This window comes from Perca fluviatilis, chromosome 1, assembly GCF_010015445.1.
Source record: "Perca fluviatilis chromosome 1, GENO_Pfluv_1.0, whole genome shotgun sequence".
Taxonomy (NCBI): Eukaryota; Metazoa; Chordata; class Actinopteri; order Perciformes; family Percidae; genus Perca; species Perca fluviatilis.
Window position 1 is genome coordinate 36,004,013 of NC_053112.1, and position 18,105 is coordinate 36,022,117.

Consider the following 18,105-nt stretch of genomic DNA (forward strand, 5'->3'; position numbering starts at 1 on the left):
TTCCTCTGTATTACTCAGTTTAGGCTATGCAACTGCAGCTCTGTCTCCATCTCTTGTAGGAATATATACGGTATTAAGCACAACACGGACTTTGAAAGGCCTGCCTGCTGGTGCATGCCCTTTTTCTACAGCCTGCCTTTCCACTCTTTGTTTTATGTTTCTTGCTTCGAAGACTTCCCAAATAAAGCTTTACGCCGCTGTTATTAAAATTGTTTTCTAAATTTGTGACACACTGATAAAACAGACTCAATTTGTCGAATTGTGACATATATGCAACCAGACCACCATGTGGAAACATCTGCCACTTATCCTTTGGCAGTTATTTCAGCCTACCAAATAATGACCAGAAGTAGGCCTTTACACTTCAGAGACAAAATGCTTAAAGAGCTATAACCCCCTGCAAGTGTTTGAAACTAATAATAAATACCTGAAATATATCCAGGCAGAGCTGTGGCATACTAAAAACAAATGCTTGAACAGGCTGATAATAAAAAATAAACTCCAGTGCAACTATGTGTCTATTGTTTTATTTTTTACCGTCATCTCGGTGTCAGTGGGTGTCTCCCAAGTCTTCACATCACATCCCTGCACCGCACTGCGCATGCTCCCTGCATCCTTTTCTCCATCCACACGTCGACTTCAAAGCTTGAATGAAGATGCTCATCGTCTCGGGTCGCTGGAGCCTTTTCACCGGGTGAAGCGGAGTTATATTAGCCTACCAATTACTAAATACATTTGGAGGGACGCACACAGAGGAGCCAAAGACTCGTTTGTATCCTGGTTTCGGCGCGCGGGCACTCCACCGACATGGAACTGAAGAAATCTATTTCGGACACCGAGCGCGCGCTCAGGAGCTACGGCGCCGTGTCGGAAACGGCGTGGACAACGGACAAAGGTGAGCGTCTCGAAGTAAAATATGATGTTGTTTTACCGCCTGGTGGGAAAGGCAGTTTAGCATCTCCGTTTCCTCAGCAGAATGTGTCTCTGTGTGTGTGTGTGTGTGTGTGTGTGTGTGTGTGTGTGTGTGTGTGTGTGTGTGTGTGTGTGTGTGTGTGTGTGTGTGTGTGTGTGTGTGTGTGTGTGAAACCCCAGTGAGCAGTGATGGCGTTGAAAGGGTTAATAGTGACTCATAAAGGTTTAGGATCAGTAGCGCTGCCTCGGTGCTAAAGGGCCTATTAATTCCCTTACATGCTCACTGTGGGTATATTATTGCGTGGTCTGTGAATGAATTTGGGCCAATGAGTAGGCTACAACACAAATACAGTAAGCCCAGCACATTTTGAAACTTGTGGTCATTTGATTCAGTCTGAGCTGATGCAGAAAGCATGAAGAGAGAGAGCATGAGCAGCCAGAAGTCTATACCCTGGTACTTTTAGTGATTACTTTCAATTGTACAGGGGGTAAGCACAAACTAGAGTTTCTGCACAATAATAACAACATCACCACAGACTACAGCCTACGAAATGTCTATAAAGCTGAATAAACACCTCTCTAACTCAGTTTCAGCTAAAAATGAACATTATAATTAGTGTTAATAATGTTCCTATTATTTTGTCCTGCATTTATTTTATTTGTCCCATTTAGGGCTGCAGTTAACAATTATTTTCTCAGTTAATTAATTGATTGATTCATCATTTGGTCTGTAAAACGTTAGAAATAGTTAAAAAAAAAATAATGCCTGTTACAATATGCCAGAGCCTAATGGGAAGTCTTCAAATGCTTGTTTTTTTTTTCAACCCACAGTCCAAAACCTAACGATATTCAACCAAATCTACTAAAAGCAGCAAATTGTCACTTTGGAGAAGCTGGAGTCAGAGAATGTTTTGCATTTTGCTTGATGCGTGCCATTTATTTTTATGTCAGTTGACTTCTGCTCTAAACAATACCACAAACTAGCCTACAGCCTCAAAAGTGACCATAAAGATGGAAGGAACACACAAAAAATAAACATCATCAGCTGCAGAGCCGTTTTAGATGTGTTAGATGTTTCTATTATTTTGTCCCGTTCTCAAATCCCAAGTGATGACGGCGGATGAATGACGCATGTGTTGACAGAAGCAACAAAGCGGTAGCGTCCTTTAAGATGGGTCCTGGTCGGTTCCACTGACAACAACTCACAACAATCACAGAGAGCAGGCTGTAAAGAAACTTCCAGATTAAGTCGGAGAAGAAGAAAAAGAAATGCAGTGGATATTTTTAGACACGGATCCAGCCATTGCTCTCTCTCTCTCTCTCTCTCTCTCTCTCTCTCTCTCTCTCTCTCTCTCTCTCTCTCTGTGTGTGTCTACCACACACACACACACACACACACGCGCACACACACACACACAGTCACAGACAGAAGTAAGGCAGGGCAAACCCCCTCCTCTTTTAAATAGTGCCTGTGTTGCAGCAGTAGCAGTGTATAGGCTACAGTGTGACTGCAGGATGTGGGATGTGTCAGGGGCGTCTGCATATTGGATGTCATACAGATGCTGACATTTCCCTGTTGTCGAGCCCCATGGGGCCGCTGCACCGCGCACGATCCAGGCTCTCCAGGCTGTTTATTCCTCATTACATCCTAATCCGGTTGATCCAGTTTGTTTTAATGACACAGGGCTAATTCAAACTGATTAATTAATGTGTGAGGACACTGTTTCACATCTGCAGCTGATGTGAGGAGCAGGTTATGCTTATGTGTTAGCCTGGCCTGGGTGACTTTAGAGTTAAGCGCACCTGTCTCTGGTGGACAAGCTGCTTTTAATTAGGACGTATCGACGCTGGTCGTTCCTTGTAATGTCTTCGATGCTGAGTGTGTGTGTGTGTGTGTGTGTGTGTGTGTGTGTGTGAGTGGCTCGCTCAGAGGAGAGGGAGCTCTAAAGACATCATTGAGCTGGCACTTTGCCACCATTACTTAATGCAGCTTGGTCCTATTGGTGGTTCTGTATAAGCACGTGGCTGGAGTGTGCAAAGAAAAACAAGTCACTGAGAAAATAAGGGAGATAAAGAAAGAAACACTTGTCAAACTTTAGCTCCTGCTTTGTTTCGTATCCGATAATGATGTAAAGTTAGATTTTGGCGTCAGCGTCTCTTCGTCAGCAGACACGTCAGGTGATGATTCGACATCAGTGAGGCACAAACAGACCGGGCCCTCCTGTGCACACTTCTGTCTGCTGTGGTGAGTCAGCTCGGTCTCCAGCAAGCATCCGTGAAAAGTACCACAAACGCAGACTGCAGTTTATGTTGCTGCAGGAGGACGAGGAGCTGATCCAGTCCTCTAATATATAAAATGTCATGCGTCAAGTTTACACCTCTGGATTAAAGATGAAAATAGTTTCTTTATATTTAGGTGTATAAGGACCTATCCTCTTACAGTGTAGTGGTGTTAGGAGGGGGTTGCTTAATAGCAAGTATGGACGGGAGGATTATAACATCCATGTGGATATTTTATAATAAAATAAGCAAAAATGGCACACAAAAAAATCTCTGGTTCCAGCCTCTCTAATAAAAATCTTTGCTGGGTCTCGTAGCCTTGTGATTTTTAACTAAATTACCCAAAGACATCACCCTGGATTCTGGGAAACTGTAATGGACATTTTTATCAACATTTAATCAATTAAGCAAGAAATAAATCAGCATATCAATCAATAATGGAAATAAAGTAAAGATCGCTGTAAGGACAGCACGTAGCTAATATCCAGAGAGGCAGGAGAGGGCAGAGCCGCTCGCCACCCCTGCACATAAACTGAGATTACAGATGAGATTATCTGGATGCTATTTGATTAACGTTTTTACAGAACCCTGAGAGCAGGTATCATGTGTGGCATCTAATCTCACTGTAGCACATTTGCTGGCTCTGTGTAATATTCATGTTCTGCACAAAAGTGGAAGATAACTGTTGAGATTCAGGCCTGCAGAGATACCGAGTGAAGTTTGACGCGTGAGTAGTGGTATATCATTGTATTGTAGTATTGCATAATACTTACTGGGTACCCCACTGATTGGGTGTTACAACTCCATAATGGGGGGCCTTCTGAGAGACAGATTTTTATTTTTGAAAAGGTCAAAATGGAAGCAGAAGAGCTCAAACCCTCCCTGCCTGGTCTCTCAAACTCCACGCTCCCAAGTTTGAAACAGGTTTTCTGTTACAATTTTGAAGTGTGAAGACGAAACTGGGATAACCCTAAATTATAATTACATATATATATATATATATATATATATATATATATATATATACACTCACCTTAAAGATTATTAGGAACACCTGTAATATTTCTCGTTAATGCAATTATCTAATCAACCAATCACATTGCAGCTGCTTCAATGCATTTAGGGGTGTGTTCCAGGTCTAGACAATCTCCTGAACTCCAAACTGAATGTCAGAATGGGAACGAAAGGTGATCTAAGCAGCTTTGTACGTGGCATGGTTGTTGGTGCCAGACGGGCTGGTCTGAGTATTTCACAATCTGCCCAGTTACTGGGATTCTCACCCACAACCATTTCTAGGGTTTACAAAGAATGGTCTGAAAAAGTAAAAACATCCAGGATGCTGCAGTCCTGGGGGGCGAAAATGCCTTGTTGATACTAGAGGTCAGAGGAGAATAGGCCGACTGATTCCAGCTGATAGAAGATCAACTTTGATTCAAATAACCACTCGTTACAACCGAGGTATGCAGCAAAGCATTTGTGAAGCCACAACATGAACAAACTTGAGGCGGATGGGCTACACCAGCAACCAAAATTGGACAGTTGAAGACTGTAAAAATGTTGTCTGGTCTGATGAGTCTTGATTTCTGTTTAAACGTTCAGATAGTAGACTCAGAATTTGGCGTAAACAGAAAGAGAACATGGATCCGTCATGCCTTGTTACCACTGGGCAGGCTGCTGGTGGTGGTGTAATGGTGTGGGGGATGTTTTCTTGGCACACTTTAGGCCCCTTAGTACCAATTGGGCATCGTTTAAATGCCACAGCCTACCTGAGCATTGTTTCTGACCATGTCCATCCTTTTATGACCACCATGTACCCATCCTCTGATGGCTACTTCCAGCAGAATAATGCACCATGTCACAAAGCTCGGATCATTTAAAAAAAAAAAAATCAAATTTCTTGAACATGACAATGAGTTCACTGATGTGGCCCCCACAGTCACCAGATCTCAACCCAATAGAACATCTTTGGGATGTAGTGGAACGGGAGCTACGTGCCCTGGATGTGCGTCCCACAAATCTCCATCAACTGCAAGATGCTATCCTCTCAATATGGGCCAACGTTTCTAAAGAATGCTTCCAGCACCTTGTTGAATCAACGCCACCAAGAATTAAGGCAGTTCTGAAGGCAAAAGGGGGTCAAACACGGTATTAGTAGGGTGTTCCTAATAATCCTTTAGGTGAGTATATATATATATATATATATATAGTATTTCATCAAACAAAGCTCCTTCCAGAGCCACCGAAGATATTATACACCAGTTTTAAAGGCTGAGTAGTACTCCTCATGACGAGTCAACTGATCTTCATGTGTAACATTGGCGGAGTGCTCCTTTAATGATTTGCAATGGAGGCGGATGGGAATACTGGCAGGGAGAAAGCTTGATGACATGCAACAAGAGAGGAGGAAACCAGGACAACACACTAATAAGCAATCAACTCTGTATGGAATATATTTGTATCTGCAAATCAAGATGCACACTTTTGCTTGTATGTTTGTAAGGTGCTGGAAGGGTCAGTTTGTTGCAGGAGCTGCAGCATTTGCAGTGGTCAGTGCATTGATCAGTGCAATACATGTTTGGTCAGTGTAGTAAGTGTTTGTTATTGGCAGATATGAAGAATGTGAGGTCAGTGGTCCAGTTCAGGGAGAAATAACCCAATCAGCAAGAAGCCACAGCTGCTCATTGATCCATGAAGGTATTTGTTTCTCTTCCTCAACAACCTTCTGCTAAAAAAAGAAAGAAAAGAAGGATCTCCAAGTGCCTGTATTACATGCTTGAATCCTGCTTTTCTTCATGTCACACATTCACATCATCAGTGATTGAAGCCTTTTAATGGAAAACAGTCATTTGTGCCCGAGGCTACGCTGTGACTTTAACACTTGTGAATCACCTCTCTCAATTAAACATGCTGCTTGCTCTCTACTAGAGATATTCCGATACTGCCTAAAACGCTGGTATCGGTATCGGGAAGTACTGGAGTTTATGCACCAATCCGATACCACGTAATAAACCCCTAAAGAAAATATACAAGAAAAACAAGTAGTTTATTTATGTTCTTTTTCCGTTATAACTGACTGTCAAACTGGATAATAAAAGAAAGTTCTACGGCGTTCATTGTTTGTGTTTGTTCATGTTTTACAAAGAGTTTAACCTGAGCCAGACCGACAACAAAGATAGAAATCATATCACATCCATACAGGGATAGTAGTATACAGTTGTTAAAACATAATAAAATATATGACACACTGGTATCGGATCGGTACTCGGTATCAGTCGATACGCAAGTTCAGGTATCGGTATCTGAATCGGTATCGGGACGCAAAAGATGGAATCGGGCCATCTCTACTCTCTACATATCATGTTTTTGGCTGATGTGAGATGACACGCCACAGGGAGACGAGGTGAGAAATAGGGTCTGCCAAAACGCTGACCCTGGTTTACAAGGATTAAAAAGACAGAAACGAGGAACGTGTGGATGCATTTGTCACATGAAATCAACGGAAAATACATTTACGATTTACATCTGTCATTCAGTCACGTGTAGGTCCTTTTTTTTTTCTCCTGCTTTTAAACTCTGAAGCAGTGTCCAAAGTGAAGAGAAGTGCCTAACAGACACGTCTAGAGCAGAGCTGTCCCGTTGGAGAAAAACAATCCCAGTACCAGGGGTGGAATGTATCTAAGTACATTTACTCAAATACTGTACTTAAGTACAAACTTGAGGTACTTGTACTTTACTTGAGTCTTTTCCTTTCGTGCCACTTTCTACTTCTACTCCGCTACATTTCGGAGAGAAATATTGTACTTTCTACTCCACTGCATTAATCTGACAGCTTTAGTTACTAGTTACTTTACAAATTAAGATTGTTGCATACAAAACACATGTAGTTTATAAAATCCGATGTTTTATTATGAATTAAACTAGCCAAGAATATAACGGCCTACAAGTCATGCTGAAACGATTAGACCATTAGACAGTTGACTGACAGAACAGTTTTAATCGTTTCCAATTTCTAAAACGTGAGGATTTCTCTGCATTGAGTACTTTTACTTTTAATACTTTAAGTACATTTTCCAGATGATACTTACATAGTTTTACTTAAGTAACACTTTCCATGCAGGACTTTTTACAGCGTGGTATTAGTACTTTCAGGGGCGTAGCACAAAATTCTGGGCCCTGTAGAAAGGCATTTTCTATGGGCCCCTCCCCGCATCCACAGCTATTCATTCTACCATCTTTTTGGGCCCTCCTCACATGAGGGCCCTGGGTACTCAGTCCCCTTTTTCTCCCCCAGTCCAACGCCCCTGAGTACTTTTACTTAAGTGAAGGATCTGAATACTTCTTCTAACACTGTTCACTACTAGGCTAGTAGAGGTTTCTTCCTCCTGCCCTCCCCCTGTCTCCTGTTTCCCTCCTCTCTTTTTTTTTATTCCTACTTATCCATTTTGACTCATCCCTGTTTCCCTCTACATCTGCCTCCCAGGTCATTCAGATGTGTCCATGGCAGAGAGCACCATGGCTCCAGAGGAGATCGAGGTGGAGATGGCTCGTATTCAGCGCCTGCGAGAGGTCCTGGTACGCCGGGAGTCGGAGCTGCGTTTCATGTGAGTTGCTGAACGGTCAATTTCTGTGTTTTAACACCAGACGTAATAGAGCCTGACAAAGATCGAATCGATACAGTGTCATAACAACTCCTACGGCTTTTCTTGAGTGGATAATGAGGTTTCTGTGTTGACACACTGCAAAGACATTCAAGTTCTTCTTCTCCTTTGGGATATAAGTTGTCTGTTTCAAGACTGCTTAAGACAGAGAGAGGCGTTCCATTTGTTCATTGATTATGCAGAGGCCTGGACATGCCAATATGGCAGCTGAATGAGTCACCATGATGAACTCATTGGCTCATCATCAACATCAGCTTCAAGGATTATGGTTCTGAGTTTTTGGGATGACATAGGCCTACTGTATTTTTTTTCTTCTCTGTCTAAAGCCTCGCTGCGTTGATCATGTGAATGTTTTGACTGTGCTTGACGTGGAGCATGACAACATGGATGATATAAATAGATCAGACAAAAACAGAGTTTAATACTGTAGCAGTACATTTTGTAAAGTAACCAACTCATTGTCTTGTTCAACAAAAACTAGGGCTGCAACGAACCGGGGGAAAATAGGTAAAAACCCTTTCACAACATTGGCGATTTTAGACCCTCATCTCAGCCCCACTAAAAATGATAATAATAAAAAACTAAATTGTTTTTAAATCAATTTTAGTGCTTCAAGTGAGAGTTTGCGAACTTGTCTGTTAGTGACAGAGGACAACCAATTACAGGTTCAAAGGGCTTGAAACAGGTTTAATATCCTGTGTGTCTGTCGCCGATGCTATGCACCTGTAACCCCGTCAAGGAAAGGGTTAACAGAAACGTAGTGTTGGCCAATCAGAGGTGGTTGTGCTTGACTCCCCAGAGAAGTTGGTAATTCCATGGCGCAGATTAGAACCCAAATTGAAACGTAAGATAACTAAAATTGCTGAATGTTAGAACATTGTGTCAAAGTGGTCGTTATCACTGTGACTCATGAAGTGTCAGGTTTAGTTCCATCGTAGTGTCAAAAAAACGTTAGCTGACGTTGTTGTTCCGTAGCTAGCTCAGAGATTAGCGGCTAATGAAATTACTGATTAAGCAGGCGGGGTTTTTGCGAGGCACTGTATCCGTGTCATATTCTCATTAGGGGGCTGAGGCCCCCTAAAGGTCTGATCCTAGAATCGCCCCTGTTTCACAATAATAGTCTCCGTGTATTTCCAATGTTCATTCATGCCAACTGTGCGGATGAATAAATGAATATCCAGTTTGTGTACAGCGAGTGAGCAAATAGGAATTGAAGGAGAATTTCAACGTCCTGTCATTCGTCCTGTTAGATATCGTAAAACAGGCAGCAGAATTCACTCTCAAATACAGTCCAAAATCCTTAAATGTTCAGTGTGCTTCAGCGTAAGACAAATAATAGCAGCAAATTCTGACATTTTCGAGGCTGAAACCATCAAATAGTTGGCATTTTTGCTTAAATAATTAATCAATTATAACTTTTATGTCGATCAGGTTATTCCACTAATTGTTGCAGCTCTAATACAGACTCACAGTACACGTAGGGCTCGACATCAACCACCAGAAATTTTACCATATTCTTTACATTTAATATATCTTAAATGTCTTTGGTTGTATCAGAACATTACAGACAATGTTCTAAATTAATGAGCAGGATGATTTTGGCATCAATAACATGAAATAACGTTGTATTTTCAGTTATTCCAATTTGCAGGATCATTCATTTCTGCAGCTATTCTGTGATGGAGGATTTCACACTATATGTGATGAATCAAACGATTTCAGCGTAGCTTAAAAAAATACTGCCGTTTTTGTTGTCGAGCTGATATCATCTGTTGTCTGTTGTCACCATATCCTGTTGTTTTTATATTTATTTTTTACTTTTCAAAGCCCTCTTTTAATGAACAAGGAAAAAAACCTGCACTACATTATTATGAAGGGTCAAACAGCCTTTTGCATATCATAAAACTGAACTGACAGTGGAAGTACAGGCCACTGTCTTGGGCACGGTTTATTTTTACGTGTCCAAACTGTATCACAATGTCTCAGCAGCACTGTATCATATCCAACAGAAGGGTGTATTTTGTGGGTCATTACACCCCTAACATCTGCGGCGGGATGATGGTTGACGTGTCGGATGAAGCCGATACACATCTTAGAGAGCTCACCCAGCTGATAATGTTGATTCACACGCCCACTTAAAATGCTTCATTAGGCCGCCACGCTGCTTATTTTTTACGTCTCTGTTGTCGCCTCTGTGTGACTCAAGACGGCTCTTAAACAGACACGCGCACGCACGCGCACACGCGCACGCGCACACGCACACGCACACGCACACAAAGTAGCAGATGGAGTGTCAGAGTGCAGAAGCTGCTGGAATCCACAAATAGCATTGAGAGAGTGAAGCACTAGGCAGAAAGAGAAAAACAGATAAACAGAAAGAGAGGAGGAGAAAGAAGCTGATGGGAGGGGTCACAGGGGAGAGAGAGAGAGAGAGAGAGAGAGGAGGGAGGTGTAATACAGAGCAACAGGGATAAATGCAGAGGGAGGAGGAGGAAGAGGAGGAAGAGGAGGCTGTGGATGAGTCATCGGCCTGATCTATCACAGACAGAATTAAATCGGTGGTAGCTGTCACTGCTCCACAGAGAGTAGAGAGAGAGAGAGAGAGAGAGAGAGAGAGAGAGAGGTGGGAATTCAGTGTAGAAGAGGGGAGAACGTGGAGGCCCAGAGGGTGAGACGTCAGGGCTGCAGGGGGCTCAGAGTGCAGCGTGGATTGATTTATGTTGCATGTTTTCCATCTGCAGATTCTGCACGAGTACACGAGTGGATTTCACAGTACAGCACCAGGCATTAGAGCTCAAAATGATTTGTCGACTAATCCATTATTCAATCATTGGAATAGTTGAGTACTTGTTTCAGTGTTTTATTGAGCAAACATGACAAACACTCCCTTTAGGGGTTGCAGATGGGAGGATTTGATGTTTTTTCTGTGATTGATATCGATTGTTAATTGAATATCTACATTTATAGGAAGCCTTTCAGTCCTACTTCTTTTTATCTGCCTCTCAAAGTCTCGTAGCTATTAATCTATTTGTTTCAAATTAGGATGTTTAGCACATTTTCTTTTTCAGAATAAGCTGAATTAAAAAAAAAAAAAAAAGATGACGTTTTAAGTGAAAATTAGCATTTAAGATTTATGATAAATAATTACACATATGTAGGATTTAGAAAATTTCTGTTAGAAAATGCCCTTTCTTAGAAATCTGAAGGTGTCAAACATAATACAGAATAGAATCCGTTAGCATGCTGAGCTAACTCTGGCTCATTTACAGTTACTTTGCTGTTGATTAATGAGCACTGTCCCTGTCAAAAAAAAAAAAAGAAATGAAATAGAATCCAAGTAAGAGTGAAATCCCCTTATGTTGTACAACATCCTCAAATCAATAACACAGGTGAAAACGGAGAAGCCTCTTTCTCCATCGAGGAGAATGGGACACAAAGAAACTCCGATGTGCACATGTTGCTTGGATCGCCATAACAACAAGAAAAGAGGGGGTACAACCAACGTGTGATAGCTCATTTTGTTTGTAAGGACCAAGCTACTGGTATGTTAATTGACCACAAAACCACGGTTTAACACGGTTTGTGTGAATTATAGGGTTGATTCATAACAAATAAAATCTGTTTTTCCCCAGCCCTAGTTGGGATGTTTTCATTTACTCTGTGTTATATATAATTAGGGTCATATTCATGTTTAAAAAATGAATTTCTGTGCTTTTGGAAATTGACAGAATTTTTTCACTTGATCAAAATGACATTTGGCGCCTTGATTCTTCCCAACAGATTTTTCAGCTGCGTCTCCTTTCCTTCCAGAGTTCACTATACAATACAACTCTGCCTTACATCATTCCAATCAGATAAAGACATCCAAAGTGGATGCAGATAATAACATCTGTTGTTCTTTAATGTGATGGAGGCCAGCCGTTTACTGTTTTCTTTCACATTTTTCTTCTAGGATGGATGACATTCAGCTCTGCAAAGACATCATGAGTTTAAAGCAGGAGCTGAGACAGATTGTCACAGTACCAGGTACAAACACACACACACACACACACACACACACGTTTGTGGCACTATCTTTGTGGGGACCCATCACTGACATAATACATTCCCTAGCCCCTTACCCTAACCTTAACCATCACAACTAAATACCTAACCTTAACCCTTACCTTCACCCTAACCATAACCTAATTTTATCCCTAATCCTACAACCAAGTCTTAATCCTCAAACAGCCCTTTAAACTTGTGGGTTCCAGCATTTTGGCCCCACAAAGCTGTAGGGACCCCACAAGTATACTGGACTCCCGTTTTTTGGACCCCATGAATATAGTTAAACAAGCCCGCACACACACACACATAACACACACACACACACATTTAGCTCCTGTCTGCTGAAGAAAACCATCTGTAAGCATATCAGGAAATAAACCTCTCAAAATTGATCCTCTGTGTGCAAAACTGTCCACTCTCCCTGTTTGGACTCGGCCAAAAATAGAGTTTTTTGGCAGAAAGTGCTTCTGTTTGCAGCTCGACAGAGTCCCACAACCTCAGCAGGCGTCATGGTGATTTATAGAAAGAGTCGTTACGCTAAACTACACAGGATTGATCGTAAGTCTCAGGGACAAGGTGGAGTTATGAGGGAGAGATAATCATACACACACACACAAACACACACATACATGCATCATCACTGTGAAGGCAATATGATATGAGCTGAATGAATGAATTTCAGTAAACACTTATTTTACTGGATGTAAAAGTGGTGTGTTTGTGGCGCAGAGGACAGAATCAAATATTGGTTTAGTTCCACAGTCAGTCCCAGTGTGACACAGGACAAACATGGATGTTTATCAGCTGTTTTGGGAAAGGCACCACTGACCTGTCAATCACAGTGCGTTTTTTTTAACCCATTGTAATGTAGCCCTAGCCTAGAAATCTAGACGCACCCTAGGGGCAGCAAATGTAATTTGCAGCCAGTGTCAGTCTAGCAACTCTCCGTTGGCTTGCGAGCTGGAAAAACCAAATTCTGGTCAGGCCAATCACATCGTGTATAGAGTCGGTGGGCGGGCTTAACATAATGATGGCAGAGTTGCGACCGTTCCGCGTGAATTCCCTGCTACTTGAAAACAAAGAAGATGGCTGCTGCTGCTGGCGAACAGTCTTTCGAATCGGCTTTGGCCGCGACTCTGGAAGACTTGGAGTTAAGATTTTCTTTGAGAAAAGAACAAAGAACGTCACTGAAGTCATTCTTAAAAAAGGAAGATGTGTTCGGAGTTTTGCCGACGGGATACGGCAAAAGTTGAATCTATCAACTAGCGTTGCTCTGGTTGGCTATGAGTGCAGAGGGAATTTGAAAGACAACCGTTTATCCCGCCCCTCGGATTGAGCCCTGCCAATGGGGAGCTCCCTGACCCAACATCTTGATGTTGGGTCTGGCTTGTCAGGCTAATGTAGCCCTGCGCTGTACGGAGTGATGACAAAATAACAGAAACAACTGATAATGTAACAAAATCCAAATCTTGTGAAGCTTATGTTTGTGTGAATATTTGTGATGTTTTGATTTGTGTTGATTTGATTTAGGGCTGAAGTCAGGATTCAAAAAATACTGAGGTCATGGATCCTCCACCCCACCTGCCCCAGAGAGAACGTTTTCTAGACAACCCCAATTTAAAGCGATCCTATGTAACCTTTCCTGAACAGCGGTAACTGTGGCAACAAGTGGTTATTAAGGGATGTCAAATGCAAATATGTAGTTTAACAGTATATAACTGGGGAAAAAATCTAAATATAACAAGAAAACTCCACAGGGCACCTTTAAGGGGAACTATGCAGTTTTTTTTTAGCTTTATGTACCTTAACTGAACAGCTTCGGAGTCATTGGAATGGTTATATGACTTTTTTCGGGTTGAATGGTGGTCGTCTCGCTTCCCCCTAGCGCCTGTGAGCGGAAAAACCACCCTTGCAACTTTTGCCGGCCAAAACTGCATAGCGCCCCTTTAAGTTTGCTAACATGAACTAGCATTAGCCACCATAAGCTACTGGTCATACCAGACCATAAGGCTGTAGAAGCGAAACCTGCGAGTGTCAAGTTAAGCAAGGGTGTGTTTATTACTTGTAAATTCAACTTTTAATTTGTAGGAGGAAGAATGTGTTATTTCTTTAATTCAAAATGTACATTATCTAGCTTTAAGGTCCACTTACATGCTTGTTCAGGAGCTTTCGACCATATCACACTTCCTCATCAGCAGAAAAAAAAACATTTTTACTGTTCAATCACATTTTCTCCATAATGCCAGAAATAAAATCCGGTTACAGAAATACTGAATTTTTTATTAATTTACTTTTGTCTTGGACAAGTAGTCAACTTTAAATATATTATAAAAAAAATGAATGGAATCTGCCCATAAAATATCCACCATCTGTTTGTGTGTAATTGATGAATGAAAACTTCCTCCAGGCTGGTAAGAAATTCCCAGAAAAAAAAAATCCAGAAGATGTGACTTCGCTGTCCTCAAAAGGTGGCTGCAGCTTTGATTGGATTGTAATATTGAAAGCGATCCTATTATTGTGTCCACCCCCTATGCAATTTGGGATTACCGGTCACACAAACTGAACGCTGTCACACAAAAACTGCCCCTCGTTGACATTCCCACAAGCCCCTGGGGCCTCATGTATACAGTTGCTGGGGGCCTCTGGCAGCCCATTAACTTCACTCCAGCACAATGAGAGTCACGTGACAAAGAGACTCTGTAGCCTCTCCTCTCCGGCTCCTCTGACATTGGGATTTATCCGTTGTAGCCATGCGCCCCTCAGATTGTTCTGCCCGCGGGGGGAATACACACTGAAGCCGCACCGCTCCACTTTGTTTCCGGATGGGAGAAAGAGCTGATGTTTGCAATCATTTTTCCAACCCCTTTTTCCTCACCTAGCAGTGTCAGAAAAACCTTCCGCTGCAACTGTTTGTGCATGTGTGTGTGTGTGTGTGTGTCGGTTGGGTCGGTTTATGTGTGTCTTTTTCTGTGCTTTGGAGTGTGAAGGTTAGGACAAAGCAAAGAGGATGTTGCGTTTGTAGATCTCTGACTGCGACCGAATGAAAAACAAGAGCTCTGTAGCATTTGCATGAATGAATCAGTGCCTTGTCATACATTATACATGAGGGGGAATTAGGGTTGGTGATGGGACTAGGCGTGTCAGCTGACTTTGCCGGAAGGTCAAGTTGCAACGTTGCAAAACCTGCATTTATATTTGATGCGAGGAGAATACTACGTTTTCAGTTCAGTCTGCTTGTCCCTCTAGTCATCCATCCATTTATTTGTTTATGACTTTCATTTTCCTTCCTCCTCTCCCCAGAGAAAGAAAAAAACAAGAAGCACAGGCAGCGAGAAGAAGAGCTGATCCTGAAGATTCATAAACTGGTGCAGAAGAGGGATTTCCTGGTCGACGATGCTGAGGTGGAGAGATTAAGGTTAGAGCGCTCCCACACAGGCACAGTCAATATCCGGGATCAGCGGGAGACGGCTGATTGCTTGTTTACTCAGACAGTGTTGGGTTGAACTGTTTCTTCACTGGATAGATATAGGATGGTCGAGGAACAGCGGGAAAGAGACCCATTAGATTAAATGTGAGCATCTACCTGCTGCGTGCGTGTATGTGTGTGTGTGTGTGTCTGATTTTTCTACTCCCTCCTCCGCTCCCACTAATAACCCACAGAGTGTGACAGAGATAACTTTCAGATAGACGTAATATTAAATAATGTAAAATCACACGCTGGTTTTAGAACACTGGATGAGCAAAGTATTTCGGAGCAACTTCAAAGGTCATTTTTAAAAGTGGACTATCAAATTAATCTGTTATTCTATCTTATTATACAAAAATAATACATCTTTTACATCTTGTGTTGTAAATAAATAAATACATATAATAATATATAAGGACCAAGGAAATACCTACCAAACGGCTACCAAAAACACAGGTGGCTCCGCTCTGTTTAAGAGTCACGACAGTCACTCAGCATGAACAGTTCCAGGACCCTGAAACCTCAACAGCTAAATGGTATTCAGCCATCATTCATTTTATTATTTATTTACCGGTGCTTTTCCTACTGTTACATGCCAAAAAGGCCCATAAAGAGGCACAAACTGCAGTTCAGGTAGCTTACTGAAAAAATGTCAGATTTTCGTCTATTTTAATGTGATCTACCTTAATGTTAGCCATATATTGTAATATATAACTTGTTTTCAAGATATTACTTTATTCTGTTTATTGTTTTCATTTAATTTTAATCGTAATTTTTGTTCTCGTTATTTAGTTTTGTAAGCAGATATTGTTGTATATATTTTAATTTATTTTTTTAAAAATATTCTTATCAGTATATGTTATGAAATTGTTTTAATATTGTCTGATTAAGTGTTGTTCTGGACCCCAGGAAGACTAGCTGGTCGTCTAGGCGTCAGCTAGTGGGGATCCTTATAATAAATACAAATACTGTACATAAAGCTATTCAGGGACTCAAAACCCCCGTCGTAGTGATTGCATTGTATTCAAACAGCCGACTATGTGACTGTACCTTAACCCCCCAGGGAGCGAGAGGAGGACAAGGAGATGGCCGAGTACCTCAGACTGAAGCTGATGCCTCTGGAGAAGAAGCTCAAAGTCACACAAAGTGAGTGTGGGGGGGGGGGGAGGGTGGGAATTCACAAACACAAAGTGAGAGGGGGGCAGGGGTGTTGTTCACTTTCACATCCACTGTGTGATGATCTCCTTTACCTCTTTTTTTTTCCTTTTTAATGGCAAGATCCTCCAAAGCCCAAGAGACAAATCCCAGAGCCGCCCCCCAACAAACCATCCATCACCAAGTCAGGAGTGGCCATCATTAAGGATTGCTGCGGGGCCACCCAGTGTGCCGTCATGTAACGGACACGGACCTCTTTACGACCTTGTCCCCCGTGTCGAAAACAACACACCCACATCGCATTGACACGCCATGCATCACTTCCTGTGACTCAGAGAACCTGGTAGCTGTTCAGGAATCCGGTTAGTAATCGAATCGATAAGAGATAAAGTTTCAGCCACACAGTTTGAGCCCGGAGTTTGGGAGCTGATCCCTAATCAATGCTTGAGGGTAACCTCACAATAGGCTTCTGTAAGTGGTCCACAGTGTGTGTGAAGTAAAGGGAATTGTAAATACAAATCTGATAAAGGCCTTCAATTTGGATTAGAATGGGTCATTCCATCATGTAACATTCCTTTAAGATGCCAATATGGTCTATGATCAGGGTCGATAAACAGTGGAAGCACTTACAGAACTACAAGCACAATGTCAACAGAGTGAAGTATTAATGCTGGGGTTCTCCGTCTGACAGGAAGAAAAAAATAAACATCAGCTATCATCCCGACATGTTTGACAACAGGTATTTATTCTTCCATGTTAACCCTTTAACATCAACCAGTGAACCTCTTTCACTCCCCCCCCCCAACTCTGCGTTTGTATCATTGTTCACACACGCGCGGCTCAGCCAAACCGTATGGCTGCCAGTTAAGTCACATCCATTCTGACTCCATGCATCGGCTCGTCCACCAGTTTCATTTATAATCCGTGATCCAGTAATATCTGCTGTACTGGATTTTTAAGCTTTGGCAGAGGCAAAAAAATAAATAAAATATAAAGTCTGGTCGGTATTAGGTGTCCAAACTTTTGCATTTCACATAAATGCGAACATATATGACCTACTTTTGTAGCAGTGTTTCCACTGGTTCACAACCCTTTCATTATTTTTGGTTAACCCCTGTATATGCAAACATAATGGGGTGCATTTTCTTTTTTTTGTAACACGATCCACTATGCTCGCTCATGTCCAACGAGTCCCATCACTGGTCACACTAACGTCATCTCAGCCATCAGCTACTGGGAAATATAGACCGTGGTAGTACGACATCATTCATAGTTACGGATATTGCTGACAAACAACTTGCATCCTCTGAATTTAATCTTGCATTTTTATGATAAAAACGCCAGGAAATGAATAGACGGTGTACGTTTTGAGTGTATTTTAGGACATTAGGGACTCATGTCAAGCAAAAGTGTTGCTCTGTCACTTTACCTTCTTTATTCTGACAACGTGGCGTTCTGTAGTAGTAGTGAATTTATTAAAAAGGTCCTTGTGTTGAATATTGAACAAATATGCAGAAAATAAGCTGAAACTATACCTGTACATACATGTTTAAATAAAGAGCATCTTTCAGGAACACGCTGGGTGAT

At 41.8% G+C, this 18,105-nt stretch overlaps 1 protein-coding gene across 2 annotated transcripts; it reads left to right on the forward strand.

Moving 5' to 3' along the window:
* The first annotated feature begins 616 nt into the window (after nt 1–616).
* bmerb1 (bMERB domain containing 1) lies at nt 617–18,092 on the forward strand. Of its 2 annotated transcripts, none has more exons than XM_039813885.1 (6): nt 617–895; nt 7,673–7,793; nt 11,803–11,876; nt 15,198–15,312; nt 16,427–16,509; nt 16,637–18,092. In XM_039813885.1, exons 1-6 carry the CDS (start codon nt 808–810, stop codon nt 16,822–16,824), a joined length of 669 nt encoding a protein of 222 aa, XP_039669819.1. In that variant the 5' UTR covers nt 617–807; the 3' UTR covers nt 16,825–18,092. The 2 variants fall into 2 exon arrangements, with proteins under 2 accessions (XP_039669819.1, XP_039669902.1); XM_039813968.1 differs by having other exon boundaries at nt 623–895; nt 16,642–18,092.
* Nucleotides 18,093–18,105: the final 13 nt, after the last annotated feature.